General features: G+C 41.9%; 1 protein-coding gene across 1 annotated transcript; it reads right to left on the bottom strand.

The window, feature by feature from the left end:
• Positions 1-7,231: 7,231 nt before the first annotated feature.
• Positions 7,232-20,506, bottom strand: RASD2 (RASD family member 2). Its single transcript, XM_048502142.1, has 3 exons — positions 19,843-20,506; positions 13,220-13,499; positions 7,232-9,925 (listed from the first exon to the last, which is right to left on the bottom strand). The coding sequence occupies exons 2-3, from the start codon at positions 13,488-13,490 to the stop codon at positions 9,396-9,398; spliced, it is 801 nt and encodes a 266-aa protein (XP_048358099.1). The 5' UTR covers positions 13,491-13,499; positions 19,843-20,506; the 3' UTR covers positions 7,232-9,395.
• Between the last annotated feature and the right edge of the window lie 1,016 nt (positions 20,507-21,522).

The raw sequence follows: 21,522 nt of genomic DNA, 5'->3' as shown, positions 1-21,522 counted from the left end.
GTTACCTTCCAAAGACTTGAGAGACATTCTGGATTATTAAGGAAGGCTATCTTCAGTTATTGAGGGAAATCAATGTTCTTTTGTTGAGTCCCTCACTATTTATCAGTTGCCTAAGATCAGCCCGTTTACCCATAATTGAGGCAATCAAACCCATAATAGTACCACTGGATTATTTCCTAGTGCTGTGAGCAAGATTTTATAGAATACCAGCATGGAGATGTGGGGACACAAAAGCTGAGGTATTACTGTGGAGGGACTGTTTCTTTGTGAGAAGGTGCTAAAAGAGCTAAATTTGTACAACTCACTGAGGGTAGAAGAAACCAAATGACATGACAGATCTGAAGTGCCTGAAAATACCAAACAAGGAGAGGAGGGAGACCGATTACAACGTTGTGTTCAGCATGATGAGATTATATAAATTTAAAAGATGGGGGAAAGGAATTATAAAACCAGTTAGAATTCCCCCATCACACACCCCAAAATGTGTTTCATTAAAGTTAGATTATGATATAAAAGGAAATAAATGCTGAATCTATAAATTAGTCATTTTTTTCTTTTAAATGTTCTTTTAAAGATTTTTCTTTTAAATGTTCTTTTAAAGATTTTTTGTAACTTTATTAGATTGCAAGCCTGCAGGCAGAGAACATTCTGATGTGTTTCTTTGTGTAACATGCTTATCACATGGTAAACGGAATAAAAATAATTAACGACAATTAGTGGTGATTCAGTTTACTAATTTCCAGGAAGTCTTCCATCCTCTCAATGACCCAGACCCCATCCTGCGCAGTTTTAGCAAGTTGCTATGTCATTTGCTTGCTAACTGGCCAATGCCTATGAGTGTTCATCTGGCTTGTGATATAAACCTGGAAGCCCAGTGTCAGATGTGTATGGTCCCCAGATGAATCAGAGTGAAAGACATTTTGGAATCAGGATTGTAAAGGGAAACTGTGTGTGCTTTTCCCATTTTCCGAATTTAACAGAGGCCATTTCCCCACTCCCCATTTGATGCGGGCTACTTACGGCAAGTAACCTGCGGTCCAGCGGCACTCCCCAAGGTGGCAGCGGTGGCTGCGCAGCCACCTCGATTCTGGAGCTCTTCAACCCTGTTAGCGCACGTCATTTCCACTCCTGTTTGCAAGAGCGTCTTTTAGAAAAACCCTCGTAGAGCACGGGCCGCCGATCCTAGTGACGTGGACGCTACTGTCCAATCAGGCCACAGTGGGGCTCCAGCCAATCAGAAAAGAGACCCGCATTTCTGATGCTGCAGAAGACAGTGAAGCTTTCAGAAGGCACAAGCTGCGGTGGGGTGTATGAACTCACGCTGAAAAACAGCGGGTCAAGCAAGACTGGTTTGCCTTAGCTTTTTTTTTTGTAGTGGGGAAACGGCCAGAACCTCCTTAATCTTTGCTATTTGTAAACCCCATAAATTTAAACAGGGATTCATTTCAATCTACTATAAAATCTTTACTTGATGAAACAAAACTCTAACTTTGGCAGTCCTAATTTGCAGCTTTCCAGAGCTGTCTTCAGGTATTGCAACCTGAGGGTGGTAAAGGCATACAAATGATTCATGCTTCTTGTTTTCCTTTCAGGATTTAAACATATGAAGTCACCCTCAGGCAGAAGTCTTCGACTGGTGAATTGAAACACAACTTGTTTTTGTTTTGGAGAAATTTAGGACACAAACCAACAAGCTTGCATGATTCTGCAGGACCATATTTTTGAGTACTCATTGCTAGGACTTGGTGAACATCAAGATAGGGTTGTCGCTATCATGTCCTGATTTTGAGCTTCCCAGAAGCCACTGTAGGAAACAAGATGGTAGACTAGACAGACCTTTGGTCTGATTTAGCAGGGTTCTTCTTATGGTTTCTTGGGAGTACAGGACATGACAAAATCAACAGATCTAAATCCAGTGGGAATTGATCATTACCTGTAACCTTCCTGGACATTGGTGACTTCGAAAGTTATCTTAACTACTAGACATGCAAGCCCAGCTTTAGGCTATAAACCTTTGAATACCAGTTGCTGAGTGGTGTTTCAAATAACATGGGAGAGTTATTGCTGTCATGGTTGTGCATATAGCAGTTCCTGGAAATATGCAACTGGGTTTTTGGAAAATGGGCTGCTGGGCTGGATGGACACATTTAATCCAATGCAGCCTGTTTCCTCTTACGTCTCTGCAGTAAAAAGGGGCAAAAATTCAGCTAACCTAAAAGATTGTTAAAAGTTATAACACTCTAATGATATACCAACTGCTGATATTTTTAATTGGGAGCAGCAGTAGCGTAGTGGCTAAGAGCAGGTGCACTCTGATCTGAAGGAACTGGATTTGATTCCCCGCTCTGCCGCTTGAGTTGTGGAGGTTTATCTGGGGAATTCAGATTAGCCTGTGCACTCCCACACACGCCAGCTGGGTGACCTTGGGCTAGTTACAGCTTCTCGGAGCTCTCTCAGCCCCGCCCACCTCACAGGGTGTTTGTTGTGAGGGGGGAAGGGCAAGGAGATTGTAAGCCCCTTTGAGTATCCTATAGGAGAGAAAGGGGGGATATAAATCCAAACTCCTCCTCCTCCTCCTCCTCCTCCTCCTCCTCTTCTTCTTCTTCTTCTTCTTCTTCTTCTTCTTCTTCTTCTTCTTCTTCTTCTTCTTCTTCTTCTTCTTCTTCTTCTTCTTCTTCTTCTTCTTCTTCTTCTTCTTCTTCTTCTTCTTCTTCTTCTTAAGGAAAAGTCCCCTGATGGCTGGCAACCTTCCCCTCAGCCTGTGTAGTTGTTTGTTTTTTTGTCCACATGGATCCTGTAACTCAATAATCATCTTTCCAGTGGTGAGAAGGCTGCTGGGCAGAAAAGAACACCAGAAAGATCCACATCCTTCAGGATCTTCCAGCTGTATTCATGAACAAATATATCAGTTGATATTTAAATATACACCCATATTAGAAATGTACATTGAGTAGCCACATATTTTTAAGATCAGAGAGTATAACTTTTTTATAATGAATTACTTCATTAATTAACTCATCATTTCTGCAAGCCCCCTATGAGGCTCTGACTCAAAGCAGTGAGAGGGCTATTTTAGGATCGCTTCAACATAGACTCCCAGATCCCTCTCGCATGCAGTGTTGTCAAGCCAGGAGTCACCCATCCAAAATGCACAGATATAGGATGGGTGACACCTGGCTTGACAACACTACATGCAAAAGGGAATCTGGGAATCTTAGGCGTTTTCCGCACGGACCATATATCCTGGGATAAAGAGGTGAAACATCCCAGTTCAGCCATGACTTCCACATGGCTTCTGGGTCTAACTTGAGCCCGCCTCGTGAGATTTCCCTTATCTCGTGGCTTGCAAAAACTGCTAAATTGGCAGTTCTTAAAAAAAACAACTGTGCCGATCCTGCTCCCATGCAAACACTGCAAGAGAAGGACCAGTTTATTTTTCCTGCCTTTCTGCCTACAGCCAATCAGAATGTCAGAAAAATGGGACAGTTTGTGCATGTGCGGCAATGTTGTTGAGAAAATGAAACTAAACCAGGGGGCCATGTATAATCACCTGGAGTTCTTCCTCCTAGCCTGAAAGTGCTGATGGGCTGCCGAGCGGAGGGAGAAACAGAGATACATCCTGGTATGTATGATCCCGGTTTTCCCCCGGGATATTATATCTGTCTGGAAAACAATTTAGTAGACCACAAACTGAACATGAGTCATCAGTATGATGCGGCAGCCAAGAAAGCCAATGCGATTCTGGCCTGTATCAATAGCAGTATAGTGTCGATCAAGGGATGTAATTGTACCTCTCTATTCTGCATTGGTTAGGCCTCACCTGGAATATTGTGTACAGTTCTGGGCACTGCAATTCAAGAAGGATATTGACAAGCTGGAATGGGTCCAGAGGAGAGCAACCAAAATGGTAAAAGGTCTGGAATCCATGCCCTATGAGGAGAGACTTAGGGAGCTAGGGATGTCTAGTTTGGTGAAAAGAAGGTTAAGAGGAAACATGATAGCCATGTTTAGATATTTGAAGGGATATCATGTTGGTAAGGGAGCAAGCTTGTTTTCTGATGCCCCAGAAACTAGGACCAGGAGTAATGGGTTCAAGGTGAAGGAAAAGAGATTCCACCTAAACATCAGGAAAAACTTCCTGACAGAAAGGGCTGTTCGACAGTGGGCTGTACTTCCTCGGAGTGTGGTTGAGTGTCCTTTGAAGGTTTTTAAGAGGCTGGATGGCTATCCATCAGGAGTACTTTGATTATGTGTTCCTGAATTGCAGGGGGTTGTACTTGATTGCCCTTGTGGTCTCTTCCAACTCTATGATTCTATGATTCTAATGTTAAGAATGATCGTGAAATACCCACCTTGACCTGATTTGGGGTACAACTACAGTTGGACAGTACCTGATTTCACCTAGACCCCTATTCCTATTCAGTATCAAACTGTATTATTTAAATGGAAACTTCCATGTGTAAATATTAAACATATATTTGGGGAAGTTAGTGCTCAAGGTATGTATGGAGGGGGTATACCTGTTAGCTCCAGTCAAATTACAGAACTGTCTAAAAGGACATAAAGAAATCCACTAGGCAGGAAGGAACGATAATGCTGCTTCTCACTTGTTGCAAACTGCACTGCTGATATAGTCATCACTGTCTACTCAGATATGTGATGGTCTCTATGGAAACCAATGGAAAATATCTGTTGTGCGTATCTTAATCCCATTTAATCACAGCTTCAAGAGAATGTGTTCATCCTCTTTAGCTGATAGATGTATCCCTCCTTCCAGATCCTAAGGATCTTTTTAGATAATCACTTTCAAGTGTAACAAATATATAATTGTTATTCATTTGCATGGAATCCAGGCTCCCCCTCACCTAGGAAGTGCTTCTGTTTGGGGGATATTGCATTTTCCTAAACATTCAAACAGCAGTATACTATTGGTAGGGAAATGCAATTCACCTAGCAGGGCTATGGCCCTTGGAACACTACGTGAAGTGTGGTTGTATGAATATCATTGGTGCCTATTTGATAAACTGTGATGTTGCCGATGTCATGACGACTAACACCTGAGAGCTAGAGCCATCACAAGCATCTTTTTGTAACATTAGTACTTTTCAGGACCTTTTGTTCCAGGTTGAATCCAGTTTGTCCTGTAGTCCTTTCAGTGGCGATGTGAGTGAGTTACATTTCCCTCCTGGAACTACCATAAGGTTTTACAGTAACATAGGTATAGATTTTTTTATTGGGGGGGGTTCGGGGGTGGGGCAAGGCCTCACCCATCCCTGGGGGTGGGTGGCCATGCCTTTCCAAGCCTCACCCCGGCCTCAGTGCTTAATAAAAGCAGCTTTCCAAAGCCAGGGACAGCAGACTGCCTCGCCCCCCCCCGCCCCCGCCCCACCGGCTGGGCTCCCAGCCGAGAGGCGGCAGTTCCTTCTGCCCTTCCTTCTGGGTAGAGACATAGCTAGGGAAAATGGAGTCTGGTGCAAAATCTGAGTTTTGCGCCCCCGCCCCCATGGGTGGCTACTGTGATGCTGGAATCCCCTCCTAAACTGCATCACTTGGCTCCCAGCCGAGAGGCGGCAGTTCCTTCTGCCCTTCCCTCTGGGTAGAGACATAGCTAGGGAAAATGGAGTCTGGTGCAAAATCTGAGTTTTGCGCCCCCGCCCCCATGGGTGGCTACTGTGATGCTGGAATCCCCTCCTAAACTGCATCACTTTCAATGGTGTTTAAACTAGGGAGCCCAGTTTCTCCTTTTAAATCCACCTTAAAGGGAGAATCTGGGGTCCCCAGTTAAAACAAAATTGAAAGTGATGCTGTTTTGGGGTGGATTCTCCCCCAGCCTGAAACAGCATCACTTTTAATGTTTAAACTGGGGACCTCAGATTCTCTCTTTAAATCCATGCCAAAGGGGGTGGATTGAAAAGGAGAATCTTGGGGAAAATTTGGGGGCTGCCTGCTGTCAGGGGTGCAATTGTTAAGCTAGCAGCACCAAACTTTTATGGTATCTTTAGGAGACTGTCCTGATGATGCCACCCAGGTTTGGTGAAGTTTGGTTATGGGGGTCCAAAGTTATGGACCCTCATCTTCTATTAGCTCCCATTGAAACCAATGGGGGATGGGGCACCCCCTATGGGAGTCCATAACTTTGGACCCCCTGAACCAAATTTCACCAAACCTGGGTGGAATTATCAGGAGAGTCTCCCAACAAATACCAGAAATTTTGGTGCTGCTAGCTTTAAAACTGCGCCCCCTGCAGGCCAAAAACTGAACAAACACTTAAAATACAAAAAACCCACAAACGGGGGATGGAGCTTCGGACATGTAATGGCGGGGGTTGAACCTGAGAACCCCTCCTTACCTGCGTCCTTGAGGTTTTATTAGTATTTTCAGCTTACAGTGAATATGCTCCTTTCTCAAAGAAAGAAGCAGAAGTTCTGGGGAGACACCCTCTTTTACAACCTTGTCATTTTTCTCAAAATTGCCAGGGGGAGCTGGAGAAATGACTCTTTTTGTGTTAGGTAGACTTGATGCATAGTGGCTAGTCAGTCTGTACTGAGTTGGAAAAAACCACTTTTCTCTACTGAAGATCCCTTCCAGTTACTTCATGGAAGGGAAATTGTTAGATTGTGTGCCAGTCTCATGTTTTAATATCTGCTATTCACCTGAAGCCTTCATGTTAAACTGTATTATTTTGCTGGTAAAACAACCAGAATGCTGAATGTCTTAAAACAACTTTTAATATGAATGGCATCTAAATCATCTTGTGCAGCTGTAGTAGAACTACGGTCATGGGATCTTAGGGTTTGACTATAAATTACTATTAAATAGAAAGGGATGTCTAAAAATTATAAATACTATCACTACATACCTAAGTTCCTCTAGTCTGCATTCAAAACCAGGAGCCAGTATAGTATAGTGGGTTAGAGAGCTGGATTTTGACCAGAGTTTGAATCCCCATGTAGCCTACTAAGTTCATTTGATGACCTTTGTCAGTTACTATTTTTTAACCTAACCTATCTCAAAAGCTTGTTATGAAAGGATAAATAAGGTAAACCATCTTGAACTTCTGGGAGAAAGAGTGAAATGTAAATGCATAACACCCTGAGCTCCTTGGATGAAGGAACAAATGTCAACTTGATTTCTGACTCCATTGGATGATCTAGTTTCAGAAGATCACTCATCACCAATAGTTTATCTAATTATACTTAGAGAAAATATACAACAGACAGGACACAGCTAATAAATAAATCAGTTTTATTCAGAAACAGTATAATATTTATACAAAGTCTGAGTCACTTGAAAATAATATAGAAGGTTGCCATGGCACTGGAAATTTTATACTGAAAGTAAGGGAGGCTGTGTAGGAAGATGAAGGAGGGAGAGAATTCTGTCTATCATAGAATTTTTCATAGACATAAAGTTACCACTAATCTTTTGTCACCTGTCAGATTGCAGGTTAAACATTCATTCAGTACCAGTCTGTCTTGCAACTTCAACCAGTGCACAAGCTGATATTTATACATATATATACAGACTATGAGGTATAATATAACATAGAGTTGTAATATATTCAAGAACTGGTATGAAATATCTTTAACACACATTATGTACAGTGTCAGCAGAACTACCGAGTCTGAAAACTTTCCCTCTCAGCTATACACACAGATGCATACATACCCACACAAAACAATACACATTCATGTCTGAGGTAATTTTTAATGTCTATTTTCAGTGCACAAAGTTGCCCCAGCACACCACGGTGGTTTTTTTTTTTAAGTATAGAGTTTCAGGCAGGGGACTTCTAGTTGAGCATAAGAAATCGGTAAGCTAGTTCATGCGGTTCAATCCCACTTCCTACTTGAAATGGCTCTCTGTTCTAGTGCATAGGCACAATCCCTCGCAGTGTAGCTCAGGCATATGAAACCACTTAATCCACTCAGATGATTATCTGTTATGAGCAGAGAGCTATCCCAGGCTCAAGGGGGAAAGTAGCTGTTGTAAAGGAGGGAGGACGGGGAAATACCACAGATCTCAAGAACTATGTCAGGCCACACATAAAATCTCAAATTGGATTTTAATGATGAATTGGGTCTCTTTCTGTTTTTCTTCTTCTCAGTAGGAATGCTGCTGCGAAGAAATGAATCAGATTGACAGGGCAACTAAGTCTAGATCTTTTACATTCATAAAATGAAACTCTCACCATTAGACCCTGGAAGACAGCAACATCTAAACAAAACTTGGTGCCTTACTATTTGAGTAGTTGAGAGAGCCCCCAGTGCCAGAGGTTCCTCGGCTATTTGAAAATATTTATGTTGGATCTACTCACAGTCTAGTCGCATATGTGTTTACTCAGTAATAAGTCCCAACAGGACTTACCCTCAGGTAAGTTCCATTTCCAAATAAATCTGTTCTGGATTGGAATCAGTGTGAAAGTTGGTGTGGGATGCTGGAGACAGTGTGAGAACTGGTGTTGTATATCCGCTGTGGATACTCAACATAATACAGAGCATAATACAGAGTGTAGTATGGTTGTTGGAGGCATGAGAATTTGGAGTGTATATATAATAAAATATCCCAAGGCTAGATAACAGAAAATCATATGAAACAAAATCACATGATACCATAAGGTGTGCCTTTTTTTTTCAGTAAGACAATTTCAATTACTCATAATCAAAAGGGAAAACAGTTGGTGTTTCCAGATTCCACTAGCAAATTAACTCAGATTTCAGTTAAAACAGACAATTTGCCATCTGGTTTTGCTTGGAAAACAAAAGCAGAATGAAAGCTATGATACCAAGCGACATCTGCACTGAGGCTATGAAAAATTGCCACTGCCACAAAAAAGTGCATTTTTCCCGACTACTTAACAAACTATTTCAAAAAAGGACAGACAGATCCACTTATTGACAAATCAGATCCATACCACTTGTTACAGAATTGTCCTGGGAGTTGCCCCAAGATAATTGCCCCAAGATAAGAAGCTGAACTGTGAGTCTTATGTCTGAAGAGTACTGGAGGAAAATGATACAGATATTTCTCCTTGTCGGCAAAGAGCATTCTATATGATGGGAACTTAGCCAACAGATGCAGGCCAGATCCTGAGCTTTGGCCTTCTTTGTACAACAAGACTCTCCAGAAGAGAGATGAACCAAAGATGAAGGATCTAGTCACAGGGCAGGTACTCTTACCTGGAATCTTCAAGTATTTACAGTGCTACCCTTTAAATTACTTCTTTATATTAGCAGTGTGGCATTGTTTGCCAAGTAAGTTGAAGCCTGAGCCTCATGACTGTGATACATTGTCACCACTTGGGTTCTGTGAATCCATTAAGAACTTTGCCCAACTGCCCATTTTCTTTAAGGCACTGCACATGCACTCCATAAACACACTGTCTAAACCATTTTTCATTGGATTGTGCATTTTTCTCTTTCCCTTGTTTGTCCTTCTCTGAGAACTTTGGATTTGATGTATTTCAAGTCGCTATTGACACTGGGTCTGCGAGCAAACGGGGAGATCATGCCATAGGCATCAGTCTCTTTGACCCTGTTCATCTTAAAGGACTTTTGGTGGAAGGCATCACTATACTGGACAGAGATCTTTCTGTGGAGGGCAGGACTCATCTCATGAGGCAGCTTGGCCATGCTGAAGAGGACGTAGAACATCTCATTCACATTAGTGTTCTTTTTGGCTGAAACTTCAAAGTAAGCACAGTTCTCATCGCTAGAAACAAGTTTCTCAGCTTCATCAGAATGCACCTGGCGATACAGTTCACTGTGATCGTTCTTGTTGCCACAGATCACCATGGGAAGATCAGCTGTTTCCTTGGTCTTGTTTTTCAGGCAAGATTTAACTTCAAGGATCTGCTTCCGGAGTCTCTTGACCTCATCGAAGGATTCTCTGTTGTCCAAACTGAAGACTAGGATGAAAACATCTCCTGCAATGTACCCACAACAGAAAAAAATGAAGTTTTGTTACAGTTTGATTTAGAAAAGACAATTTAACAGCAACAGCTATTGTATCCTGAATATTGAATGGTATAATCAAAGCATTCAAATAAGGACCTGGGTAGTAAAAGTTCCATTTGCAGATGTTTTGGGAGTCATCAGCATATATAAGAATGACCGTGTAGTTTTTTCTAAGTAATTTAGTAAAATAGTGTTCTATGAAATGGCAAGGCTGCAACAGTTTTTTTTGTACCAAACCCATCCTCTGCTATTTTTATTTTTGGAGAGGGATAGAAGGAGTTGTTATCCCCTTTCCTCTGTAATAACTTTCACTTCAATTGAAAAATCTTTGCTGGTACAACATATCTTCTGCTTTTCCCAGTAAAGTTGACTTGCCTTTTTTCCCGAGTTCAGCCACCCTTGCCTGTTATACTTCCTTTAACATCATCTGCCCATTTCCTCTGATCAAGCTCAGATTCACCTTTCACAGCCTTTCCTCCGTATATCAGTCCTGATTCATTACTTCCAAGCTTCCAAATACGTCTTTATTGCTGTGTGCTCAATTCTATACCTTATTTTACAGCCTCTGGACACACCATCCTTTCTCCTAGTTTCTATCTTCCAGCCCCATTCAATTACCTATCTTCCATCTGTCCAAACCCAGCTCCGCTGCTCTGCAGCTTTTTGATATCATATTCCCTAGCCCCTAATCTTGGAATGCAGGGAGGGGGTTCATATGCCTTTAGTTGTTAAGAAAAAAAATTGAGTTGGTGAAACTTGTCTCCACTATACATCAAGATTTGGTGGATGCATTTTATTTAACACCTTCTTTTCTTTTAACAACAGCTTCCAGATTTATTATAACTGAAGTAACTTGTGTATTGCATAATTTTCTGCCTCCCCCTTTCACTTAAACATTTGGCTTACAATACACAAAGGGACTCCCACTAGCAAAAAAACTTATTACTGGGAAGCCTTGAACATCTGAAAAAGAAGCTAGTATGTTTGGACTTTGATGCTGCTCACAATCTCCTCCTCCAATTATTTCCCAATAGAAAGATGCTAGGTCATGTTGCAGAGAAATACTGAATCACGAGAAAATTTTTGTGCATGAAAACAGCAATCCACTAACCAATCTCTTATGAATTATGGACATGGGAGCAATTGTTGCCTAGAGATTTATCCTCAAAATATGCTGGTAGGAATCATCCTAGAACATTTGTGCACAGATATAGTCATTACTGTACAGCAGAACTAAAACAACTTGAAGATGTTTAAAAACTGTTTTGGGGAAGAAGTTCACACAACTCTCCTCCCCCCCCCCCGCCCCAAACATCTTCGTAACGCTTTATTTCTCTCAACCCAGGTTTTTCAAAAATTGCTGAACTAGAGATCTTCCCTCCCAACCTGGGTTGAAGACGTTTCCTGCCTGCTGAGTGAACAAAAGCAGGCAAAAAATGATTTATTTTTCCCACCCAAACTTCTTACTTTCATTTTTGCTGATTGCACCCACCATTTTGTGTGTGGCAGCAGATTCTCTGTGAAGGTTTTCCACGGAAATTTTCTCTATTTGCAACTCATTCACACAGGATTTCCATGTAAAAAGTAGATGAATAAAGTTTGTTCTGCCTAGCAATCCCATGCAGGTGTCATTTTTCCTTTTTTGTTTTGTTTTGAGGGGAATGTCTATGAAGCTACGACATCATGATTAGAGAAGTTGCTATATGTGCGTATTTGTGTCATTGTAGCTTTGCAGACATTCCCCTCAAAACAAACAAACAAAAAAAGGGAAAAACAACACATGCACAGGATTGCCAGGCGAAACACACTTTATTCATGTTCTTTTTACAGTGAAATGATGCACAGGTGAGTTGCAAGCAGAGGAAGCCTTCATGGAAAACCTTCACCAAATGGTGAAGTAGGAGAACCTCTGCAGCAGCATACAAAATGGCGGGCACATCTCTGAAACTGACCAGAGCTCTGTTGGCCAGAAAGTGGGAAAAAATAACTGTTTGGCTGGCAACTCTTGCGCTCTTTGCACAAATGTAACACAAAATGTTTGCAAGATGTTTTATTTCTGCTGTGCGGAAAGGACCAGTGTTGTGTAATGATTAACAGCTGTGGACTATAATCCGGAGAACCGGATTTGATTCCCCACTTCTTCACATGAAACCTGCTGTTCTCCCAGAACTCTCCCAGAACTCTCTCAGCCCATGCAGAAATAGGCAGTGGCAAACCACCTCTGAATGCCTCTGCTTTGAAAACCCAACAGGGTTGCCATAAATCATCTGTGACTTGACAGCACCCACACAAGATGAAAACACAGCTGTTAAAGGTTTTCGGGATGAGATATAGAATGCAAATATACCAGATATGTGCAGAGTTTTCAATGGGATCAGTAGTTCTGTCTTGAATAACTCTGTACTCTGATTGCTAATTCCTAACCATTTGTAGTTTAGCACAATGCTTTGAATTGCCCCTCCTTATCCTGATCAGCCAAGTCCCTAATAATTTGAACATCTTAACTTTACTGATGGTCTCAGTGCATTATTAAGATGCACCCAGTAGATCTATTCTGGGCCGCTTTGTTGTTCCATGCCTCATGTAAAAAAGTCTGATGCAAAGGGTTGCTCAACGAAAATGATCCACAAATATTGCTAATACGATTACAATAAATCTGCAGCAGGTATGGTAAACCCAAACACAGTACTTCCACAAAAATGGAAGACCTATTCTCATTATATTAAAGACTGGTCCAATTGATTTTAATTTTGCATTTTTTGACTCTCAGTTTCAGCTGACAAACAGTTGAAAATCCATAGCGGGATCCCAAGAGTTACTTCAAGTGCATCTGAGACCTTGTCAGCACTCATTGGGATTCTTGTATTTATTTCCACTGCTTTCATCAATTAAATCCTTTATCTTATTAGAAAAAAACTGCTCCAGAAATCTCCCTTGGTTTTAATAGCTGCTCACTATGCAGGTTCGGGCCTTGTCATTCAGGATACACAACACCTTTCTGGGTGCATGGAGATAGCTGAGACCTAGTTTGGATCCTGGCCTCTCTACCTTGGTTGGTCACTTACTGGAGACTAAATACAGAATTGTTTTGAGCAAAACTTTGCCTGTTGTTTTCAGACTTACATAAATGGCTATCCCAAGCATCTTTAGCCTGGTTTTAGGACTCTCTCTTTCCTTTCCTAATTAGGATTGTAGCATGTTTGGCAAACTTGTACAGCTGATGACAACCCTAACACTGACACATTCTTATATAGTCTTCTAACCTGTGAGTATGGAAAGTCTTCTCATGGCAGGGAAAGGATGATTCCCAGAAGTATCCAGGATGTCTAGCTGATACATGTCACCACGAATGTTGTAGACCTTGCGGTGAAAATCCTCAATGGTAGGCGTGTACTGGTCCTCAAAGCGGCCATTGAGAAACCGTGAGACGATGGAGCTTTTGCCTACCTTGGAGGCTCCAAGAACAACCATGCGGTAAGAGTTCTTGGCTGGAACATCCAAGGTGCAGTTCCCACTGGACATAGTCTTCATCATTGCTTTGACCTGAATGGACACACACACACAAACAAAAAAGAAGAGCTTTATCATCAGCATCAAAAACAGTATTCGTGTAACCACACATGGAGAATAGGAGAGAGATCCAAGAAGTGACAGAACAACACAAACAGAAGAGAAACTGATAGCAACAAAAACATCAAGAAATACTGGAACGTTTCCTCTGGCTCAGATTAGCAGAACAAAACTCACTAAGAGCCCAACGCATTTCATTCTGAAATCTTCTGGAGTAATGAGATCTGATATTTTCTCACACGTATTATTCCTTTAGGCATCTTATTCTGAGGAATAACTTGTGGGCCAAGATTCTGTGTATGAGAGGGGTGAGTGGGCTGCCATAAGGAAAGTGAATATTGATCTCCTCTCCTGATTAATAGCTGGTAGAGGGAACAAATTGTCCAATGCTGAGCCATACCACCCACAGGAAGTAGTTGTAGTTGTGTGAACTGTGACTATAATAAGGTTTTTACAAGTAACTTCTCCAGAATAGTCTTACTTTGGTTTAAGAATGGAGATAAAGGACGTAAGTCGTTGCAACTAAAGGACTCGAAATATAAGTAGTACCGGTAGTAGTACTATCTACAGCACCAGAGGTGAGTTTTAAAATCTTTGATCTATTTATTTTCTGTAAGATGAGAAAGATGGGGTAAAAAAACAGCTCCACTACAAAAAAAATCTGCTGCAATTGTGAACAGGAGGTGGACTGCATCCTTTTGGCATCCTTTAAGGGATTTTACTTTGCTAAGCAAAAATAGTACACAGGTAGCTGTTTTAGTCAATGGAAAATTCCAAAAATAGCAGCAGCATAACACCAGAAATATTTGGGTCCTAATAAAAAGTTGTTTTGCTGAAGGTAGCTGGTCTGGGAATGACATTCATTGCAGGATGATGGTGATGAGTGAAACACCGATCGTTCATATACACAAGCTATTTATTTCCTTTGCCTGGCTCTTGCAATTCCTGTGCAGAGAATCTTGGGTGAAGTATGACTGAGAGAGTTGCACTTTCTTACATAAACAAAGTGTAAGCAAGCCAGTTGCTTATAAGGAACCTAGAGGTTGTAACCATATTTCTCACCCACTAAATACTTGGTAGTGACTAAAGGAGAGAAGCATAGGCAGATGCCCTGCAAAGAAATATGATACTGGGGTAGATTGGCTGGGTCCTCCTTTGTTCTGCATAAAATCATATGAAAGACAAGTGAGGTACCTAGTGAATTCTTTATTTAGAAACTGTTTATGTAATATGGGTGTGCATATTCTCAGAGGCCAGCGTTACGTATCTGGACCTGGTCATCCTCCCTTGAGTTTTCTTTCTAAAGATTTTTTTTTGAAGAAAGGAAAACTTTAAGACAATCTGATTCATTTTCTAATTTTGGAAGTATTAATAGAAAAACAGTCACTGTGAGGAAAAGAAGCCCCTGTTTCCTCCCTTGAGAAACATATGAACTGACACTCTTGATGAGCTTCGTTCTGTAAGCCTGAGCAAGAACAGAACATTTAGTCGTGCTTAATATAGAGCCGAACAAAAATATAGGGGAGAAGAAGCCCTGAGGTGATTGGCTGACAGGCTATTCAGGGGTAAATTAGTTTCAAGCAGCATAGTCCGAATTGATCTAAAGGACCCTAATATGAAAGTAATTTCCACTGAAATCAATGGGAGCATTTTCATGTGACGTGAGTGTGTGCGTGCATGTCATATAATCATGGATCTGGGGAAAAAAAAGCTGCCCAGCATGAACAAGGTGAGGTGGCCATTTCAACTGGAAATTTTGAGCATGATTAACAGTAAGAGAAAGTCGGTTCTCTATCTTTAACTGGTAAGTTCCCCACTGCAAATCCCATTGAAATGCATGGAAACTGAGTAAAAACAACACACCTTATTTCTGTGCAGAATCTCCCACTGGGGGGTTTCCCTTTATTCACCAATGAGACCAGCATGTTCTGTCTATTGCACCAAAACATCTTGGGGCAGCCCTGATTTGGAAGGGATCAACAAGGCATCTAGCCTACCCACTTGTTGCCAAACAGCCAGTGTCCCAAGTACACGAGCCAGTGGTCCCAATTTAGACCACACTGATCCACAAGCAGGAAATTGATGTGTGGTACCAACACACTAGATTGTGTGATACTAACACACCAGACTAATGTGTGGGTACCAACACAGAAGACTTTCATGAGTTAAAGAATCCAGGCAGCCAAAAATACGGTGTGCAACTGCCCCAGGGCTCAAACTGGATTCAACACAGTAATGAACTTTGTTTTCTAAGCCTGAACTGGAACAAAACATTTAGTGTAGTGCTGTATAAAAAATATAGGGTAAAGAAGTCCTGAGGTAACTGACTGAGAGGCTATTCAGGAATAAATTTGATTCCATGTAGTGTAGTCCAAACTCTAGACTTCCTGAAAAGCACTCTCTTCCTTGTTAGGAAACCCACGCCCCCAAATTCCTTCTAGATACTAATTTGTACCTGAGGTAATATTAGAAGACTTTCTTTCTGAACCACACATTATGGATCCCACATCTTGTGTCTGACATAACAATCAGACGTAACTTACAAGTTCTCCTCAACCCCTGTATATATGGTACCTGATTTGAATTGAAATATGGTGTGAATGGAGAGGGGTTTCAAGTTTTCCCCGGCCTGGTGTCATTTTCCAAGCTTGCCATGTTCCTGGAGGTATTCTATTTCACACGATGGGGAAATCTATGTATATTCCATGGAACACCTGGGTCTTTTTCAGTGGGCCAAACAGTGCCTCTCAGGGTTGACTAAAGCTAGAAGAATTGTGAAATGGTGAAGTCCCACTCTGTGAGCACCATGATGACCCCAATCCAAATTGAGCACAGCTCATGTGGGAATTGGGAAATTTTGCAACTCATGTCTGACTGTCACATCTGACACAAGATGAGGACCCAACCTTGTACACGGTGATGTGTGTGAATTAGTTAAACGCTCTCTGAAAAAAGAAAAATCCCTTTTGTTTGGGACACTTTCCCATGTATTTAGTAAAGAGCTGGAAACCCAATTGTTTTTATAATTTGTTCTTTACCGACTATTTTCAAAACATGAGCTGAGTAATTCATTTCCCACCCTCTTGTTTTCTAAATGCTTACAGCACAATAAATGCATAGTCATTACAAACCAGTCAGGGACACATCATGAGAAAGTGACCTTCCACGCAGGTAGCCAGTGTGGAGACAGATGCATATCTGCCTTTGCATTGTGATGTTTATTTGGACAGTAAGGAGCCAACATGTGGTTTCATGCAAATGGAGATGTGCATGTCTGCGGAGGGCCACTAGCTGTACGCAGTTGGAAATGGATTAGGCCCAAGGCATGCACTTAGGGAAAAGTCAAGTGATGCTTGGTAGCTTGTTCCTACAATGTTTTCTTGGAAATGGATCCAAGTGAGTTCAGTGGGCTTATGACGAACCCTACTGGATCAGCCTATAATGACCAGGCTGACATCCTAGTCAATAAGCTTTAGATTACAGCTGACAAGTGATTAACCGAGAGCTTTAGTACTCTCCAGACTGCAACCACTTATTACCCACAAACAAGAGCTACAATCGTTCAAGCTTTCAAAAGCAGATAAATCAATTAAGTCATCTGAAATGTCAATGTTATGTAACATTAGGATACCGAGAATCTTCCTGTCTGTTCCTCTGATCTGCTGTGCAAAAGGAACCCACAGCAAGCAAACAGGAAGACTGCCACACCTGTTCTCTCATTCACTACTCTGTCTGCCTCCAGGATCTCATTAGCCTAGTGTGGAGGCAGTAAATATAGCTACACTTTCGGCAAGAATCTGCGGTCATAAAGACAGGTGGAAAAATAGTAAAAGCTGGAAATAGGAGACTTTATTATCTTTTTGGTATATCTCAGAACTTCCTTCAGCATCTCTGGTTTGTATTGACTTCCTTGAAAGTGTGACCATAGCAAACTCTCATTCGCCAACATGTGTGTTATATCCATACACTCCTAAGGGAGCCATTGTTGGCAGAATTTCCTTTTGCGGAATATGATGTGCTGCAAACCCATATTTGCCTCTGCAGTATGTGTGAAATTGCTCTATAGCTATTCTATAAACTCCCTCCAAGTGCAATTTCCCATCTAAGACTATGCAAACTTACTTGGGAGTGTACCATTAAATCCAACAGTTCTTAGTAAAAGTGCTTAGGATCAGTATGTGATAGTCTAATCCTTCTATGACTTCACTGACTCAATGACTTCAATGGACTCAGAAGGATATAACTCTGTTTAGGACGGCACTGCAACGAAGACCCAAAACTAGTCTAGTGAATTTGCTTCACTGCATTTTTGTAGGAAGTTTGGCCTCGCTTTTGTCAAAGTATTTTATCCCTGATTTGTCTTCATGCAGAAGGTTTTTGTACACATATTAGTAGCCAGTGGATGGCTCGTTTGACCTGAATGGCAGACTCTAATGAGCCAAAGGTCCATTTAAAAACTGTTATCCCAAAAAGAAATCATCTCAATTGTAGCAATTAATTGATTGATGCTTTGTGTATTATTGAAAAGGCACCTTTATTCGCCCAGTGTTTCTGGCCTAAAATCTTGCTCTGCGCATAATACAAAATGTACCCAGTGTAAATATAGATGTCCCCTATATAGTCATGTTCTTACTAATTTCATATCCCACTTGTCCAGGTGGGTTTGCTCTAATGTTACACACACTTCAGGTCATTAATAGCATATCATAGCCTTATGAATTATTATTGCCACTTAGCAGTCCCACACAATTTGTTATGTTTCCAAGTAGCTTGTGCTACCTTTTTGGCACTCCCTGCAAATATGTCTTACAGGAGTATAGTTAAGTTGAGTGCTGAATCCAGGGTCAAGCATGTTAATAGACTGACGTTGGTAATCAAATTCAGGTTTTTGGATTGCTTGCAATCTTCAAACTCTATCCACTGAAGTGCTCTGCCTATTAGATTAATAGCTATGCGCACATCCCTTCAACAAATGTAGACACTGTGGTAAGAGGCAGTCAGAGACACAACTTCTCTAGGCTATTGAGATTTCTGTTTTATCATCATTCACTTGAAGATGACCTTGAGAATCTCATTCTGTTTGCCTGGTTATTGATCCTGAAAAGGCTCCTGCCCACTCCATTTGGTTTTATTTTGGGGGGCTGTGCATAGCAGATACAGATCCTTTAGCACTTTGGTTTCTGCTGCCAATACTGTTTTAATTGCCTTCATTGCAATTCTGGAGCAACATGTGGCGCACGCGTCAGAGCATTTATCTTTCACGCGACATGCAGACTCTGCCCTTTCTCAGTGCCCCCCAATTTGCAACAGTTTTTCTCTGACTCATAAAAATCACCTTTATTGTCACACCACACACACCCTTTTATGTGTGAGATATGTATGTGTGGTGCATTGTGAAGATGGGATGACAAAGCCTTGACTATTGATTTTAAGAAAATTAACAAGAAGAGAGTGAGGCGTGCAGACAAACAGGTATCACTCAAACTGAATTTATATCTCTGCTTTCACAACAACAGAAGTTTTAATGTTCGGTGTACAGATTGTCTCTTGCAATCTTTAAGTCCTTGAACTAATTTAAAGCAATATATTGGCCCACACATAACAGTGTCTAGATCACCAATACTTTGTTGCAAGCAAATATTTGGGAAGCTTTTATTATTGCCATCTGTTTGACTGGGAAAACTGAGGCACGTTGCGACTGGGATAATCGTACCGTCAGTGACTGGTTTAATTGCTGACATGATTCGTACTTGCCAATTTCCCCTCTCCCTTTCCTGGAGCTTCTCAGCTTCATATTTCATAATCCATCAGAAGATCATTGGGTCCTGAAACGTCCTGTTTTCTGGACTTGATTATTTACATTTATGAGTCAACACAAATTTCAAATTCCATGCCAAGTGCCTTGAAATGCACCCTGCCTTCTTAGTTCTAGAAAGGTAAAGGAAGAAGTAGTTCCTGCGCTAAGAACAAACCCAATCCAGGTACAGAGAACTGAGAAAGAGACAGATAAACTGTGCAGATAGCCCTGCCTCTCTGGAGCTGTTTAATCTCTTTCTTCCCTATGCCCAAATGTTGGATTTCATCTCCTCTCCCTTTGGTCATCTTCCCTGAGCCCTTGAAACCAACAAACTGCGGTCCCACTGCCTCTAAACCAAAGCTCAATCACTTTATTTACAAGGTTTAGACGGACAGGATAGAAAGACAGAGAAAGATTACCCAAGCATGTGGAACAGGCTGTTCTTAGGATATCCTGTCCTTGAATCCCATACCTTTTGCAATTAATTCAGGCGATTTGGGGTTGGAGCCCTTCACTTACCTGTCTTTTCTGTGGAAGGCAAGTCCTGGATCCTCGTGCGCTCAGCAAGACTGACTTTGTGGACTGAATCAGCTGCAGCAACTGCTGCTGCTGCTGCTGCTTAGAGCTCCGGCTTTTCTGCCCAACTCATTGGTTTCCTCTCCCTGGACCCGGGGCAGCAAGGCTAGCGGTGGCTGCTTTTGCCTTGGAGAGCTTCTGCCAGATCAGAAGCAGCGCATGACTCCAAGCTGCGTTGTGCTTCTGGCACCTGCAGAGGTGTGTGAGATCTCTTCCCAGCGCTTTCAGTGACTCCAAAACAGAGCGGAGAGTCTCCCCCTCAGGCGCCTATCGTGGTTTTCATTGCAATGTGCGTTTCAGAAAACTCGCTTGGGTGGAAGAAAGGGGCTCTGTTGCGACATCTATCCATATAACCGGTGGGTGCATCTCCTTAACCTATGCCCTTTCCTGCACCAGTGCCCAGGAGGTAATGGCAAGGGGCTAAAGAGGGCTGGAAGGGTCTCTCTCTCTCTCTCTCTTAAAGAATACAAATAAGACCAGAAACTTGAAAGCCCCTCTTTGACGCTCCTTGAAACCAAAAACAGACACGGAAGATAAATCAAGACTTTGTTTCAATGTGAGCACAAGAAGGACAGCTCTGCATCTTTTATACAACCCCTCCCCTCTCTCACTGGCTGCCTCTCTGCCTCTCTCCCAGCAACTGGTCAATTCCAGTTTCCTTTTGTAGGACTCACAGATAATTGTCTCCCTGTCAAGTATCTGTAGCTGGCAATTGTCCTTCAGCAAGGGTGGGGGGGGGGTGGATCTTGTGGAAGCGGAGGAGAGGGCTCAAAACAAAGTCTGAACTGATTGGGACTGTAATGTTTTCTGCATAAGAAAAAAGAAGAGTTGGTTTTTTATATCCTCCTTTTTCTCCACCTCCTGAAGTGGCTTACAATCACCTTCCCCTCCCCAAAACAGACACCTTGTGAGGTAGGAGGGGCTGAGATACTTCTGTGAGAACTGTGACTAGCCGAAGGTCACCCAGCAGGCTTCATGTGGAGGAGCAGGGAAATAAACCCAGTTCTCCAGATTAGAGTCTGCTGCTCTTAACTACTAGCCCACCCTGCTATGAACTGGATTCGGAGTTTGTTGTATTCAAGGCTGCAAACATATATGCAATGAGGAAAACGATAAGAGAGTTTACACCCTGAACATTTACAAACCTATCAAAAAAAGGAATATAACCTTTTCTTCCAATAGTTTCCATTCTCAAGACAGGCAAACAGACTAGAAAAACTGAATAGGAACATTCTGCCTTGCTGCAGTTTTCTGGGATGTCTCTTTTGAGACAGAATATCTCTGGTTGCTGTATTTTGCAATTGTTGGGATTTTCACTGCAGGTGGGTTCACTCTCATAAAGAGCTAAACTAGATGGAGGATGGAAAATGGCTTGGGACTTAATTTCCTGTGCTAGCATCCCTGTGAGAAATCCACCCTTACCCGGCTATTTAAAGACCGGATATGGATCTCATAATGCAAGAAAACCCTGCCAGCATTTTATCTCTAACTGTGCTGTCCCTGACTCTGTCCATTAGCCACTCAGATTACTTATCAGCCACCTTCTCAGCACTTCTACCTGTCATCCTGCAACATGTGCCACTTTTTAGCAGCGCATCTCATCATTTTATGCTCACTGGGTGG

This window comes from Sphaerodactylus townsendi, linkage group LG06 (assembly GCF_021028975.2).
Source record: "Sphaerodactylus townsendi isolate TG3544 linkage group LG06, MPM_Stown_v2.3, whole genome shotgun sequence".
Taxonomy (NCBI): Eukaryota; Metazoa; Chordata; class Lepidosauria; order Squamata; family Sphaerodactylidae; genus Sphaerodactylus; species Sphaerodactylus townsendi.
The sequence above is the reverse complement of the archived record's forward strand: the minus strand, read 5'-3'. Positions and strand labels throughout refer to the sequence as shown.